The sequence below is a fragment of the Sphaeroforma arctica genome (assembly GCF_001186125.1).
Source record: "Sphaeroforma arctica JP610 unplaced genomic scaffold supercont1.1297, whole genome shotgun sequence".
NCBI classification, from domain to species: Eukaryota; class Ichthyosporea; order Ichthyophonida; genus Sphaeroforma; species Sphaeroforma arctica.
The window spans coordinates 10,460-12,151 of NW_014039261.1; the positions used below are offsets into that span (position 1 = coordinate 10,460).

Here is a 1,692-nt window from a genome sequence, read left to right on the forward strand (position 1 = left end):
GTTATGAATTTATATGTATATTCAATCAATATACGTACGTATAACTGTATCCAAGACTTACCATAGCGGCATCTCGCGCATAAGCATGCAATTCATCCACCGGAATGCAAAGTGTATGTACTGTATGTCGTGCTTCACCAAGTGGTCGTGTAATGATGCGTCCAGTCGTACCATTAGCTCTTCCAGACGATGTACCTGCCATGAAAATCAAGCATTTAGTGATATATGCGCTTGTGTATGTATATCTATGCAAACATGATATATATATATATATATATATGCATGTATATATATATATATGCAAAGGAACACTGACTCCTACATATACAACACACCTTGCGCTGTATGCCTGGTTGTGAGCTCGTATAGTTGTCTTGTATTCCGTCCTGCAGAGTGAGTGGTGAGTGTAGTGAGTGGAGTGAGTGTGTGACACAGGACTGCTGAATCGGGAATATTGCCTATCCAAGAGTTACACCCTGGAGAGCCATTGAATCTGACAAGGAAACTAATTCCGAACTTCTTAAATTGCAGGGTTTTAGGGTTTAAGGTGAATGAAGTGAGTGTATGGCAACAAACGGCCCAATAGGAAGTGTTGCTTGCCACTACATCCACCCCAGAAAAAGTAGTTCCGAACTTTTACGATTTCAGGGCTTTACGGTTTTACGATATATGGAGTGAGTGTCCGCAAAGAACGGCTTAATCGGAAGCGTTACTTGCCAATACGTCAAATCCCGAAGAGCTATCCAATCTGACTGGAAAGCTAGTCTCGAACTTCTAAGGAGAGGTTTGGAGACGTCCATGTTATTGGACCCAACGAAAGAACACACATGGTGCGCCAACAAGTTAAACGCAGAAGAGACTCGAAAATCGATACATGATTATGCTTTCTATATGGAGACGAGTATATTCTACATTGTTATCTATGCATATGCATACGTGTTTGTATGTCGAGTAGTTCGCAACATACTGTCGAGTTAATTGAGCCACACAATCTACTCAAGACATAGAAAGAATTGGATATACAATCGGAATCTCAGTAGGGAAGTACGCACGATTTTGTTAATAGGTGTAACTATGGCATTGACAGGCTAACTAGCCGAAGCCTGTTAAAGGCGTTGCTATGGCAACAGTTCAATGGCAGGTTAAATAGCCGTACCAGTAGTTTGCTCAGGCACCAGAAAGTATCCGCTTCAACCTCATTCAACGCCTCCGCACTGACAGATGAGATATCGGCCTTCTCCACGTCCACAGATGACTCTGTACGTACGCGATGGCAAAACGTTAACACAATCACTGTACAACGGCTTATGCATACTTTTACACGTTCCACACGCATACAGATACGTACATGTATGTATACACACCTACATGCGTTTGCCTAGAAGCAGACTTGCATTTAGCTGAATCGGATGGTCTCCGTAAGTGATGGAGATGTTAATTGCATTTGAGGAACCTATTTCTATCAGTTTTACAACTAGCACCTGTCTAGAGTAGTACACCGGTGACAGTATAGGAAGCACTTACAAATATTAGAAGTTAAACTAACTAGTGTCAATAAGACTTCACTCAAGTGTGGCCTTGTCTATATATAGATATATACGTATATTCACAGACACACATATATAACTATACAACTATATAATCATATATATATATATATGTGTGTGTGTATGTATGGGTATAGATATATAT

The 1,692-nt window shown here is 40.5% G+C and overlaps 1 protein-coding gene across 1 annotated transcript; it reads right to left on the bottom strand.

Annotated features, from left to right (window-relative positions):
* Window positions 1–57: 57 nt before the first annotated feature.
* Window positions 58–1,336, bottom strand: SARC_10559 (hypothetical protein; the record flags this gene model as incomplete). Its single annotated transcript, XM_014295395.1, has 3 exons — window positions 58–195; window positions 336–386; window positions 1,157–1,336. 3 exons carry the CDS (start codon window positions 1,334–1,336, stop codon window positions 58–60), a joined length of 369 nt encoding a protein of 122 aa, XP_014150870.1.
* Between the last annotated feature and the right edge of the window lie 356 nt (window positions 1,337–1,692).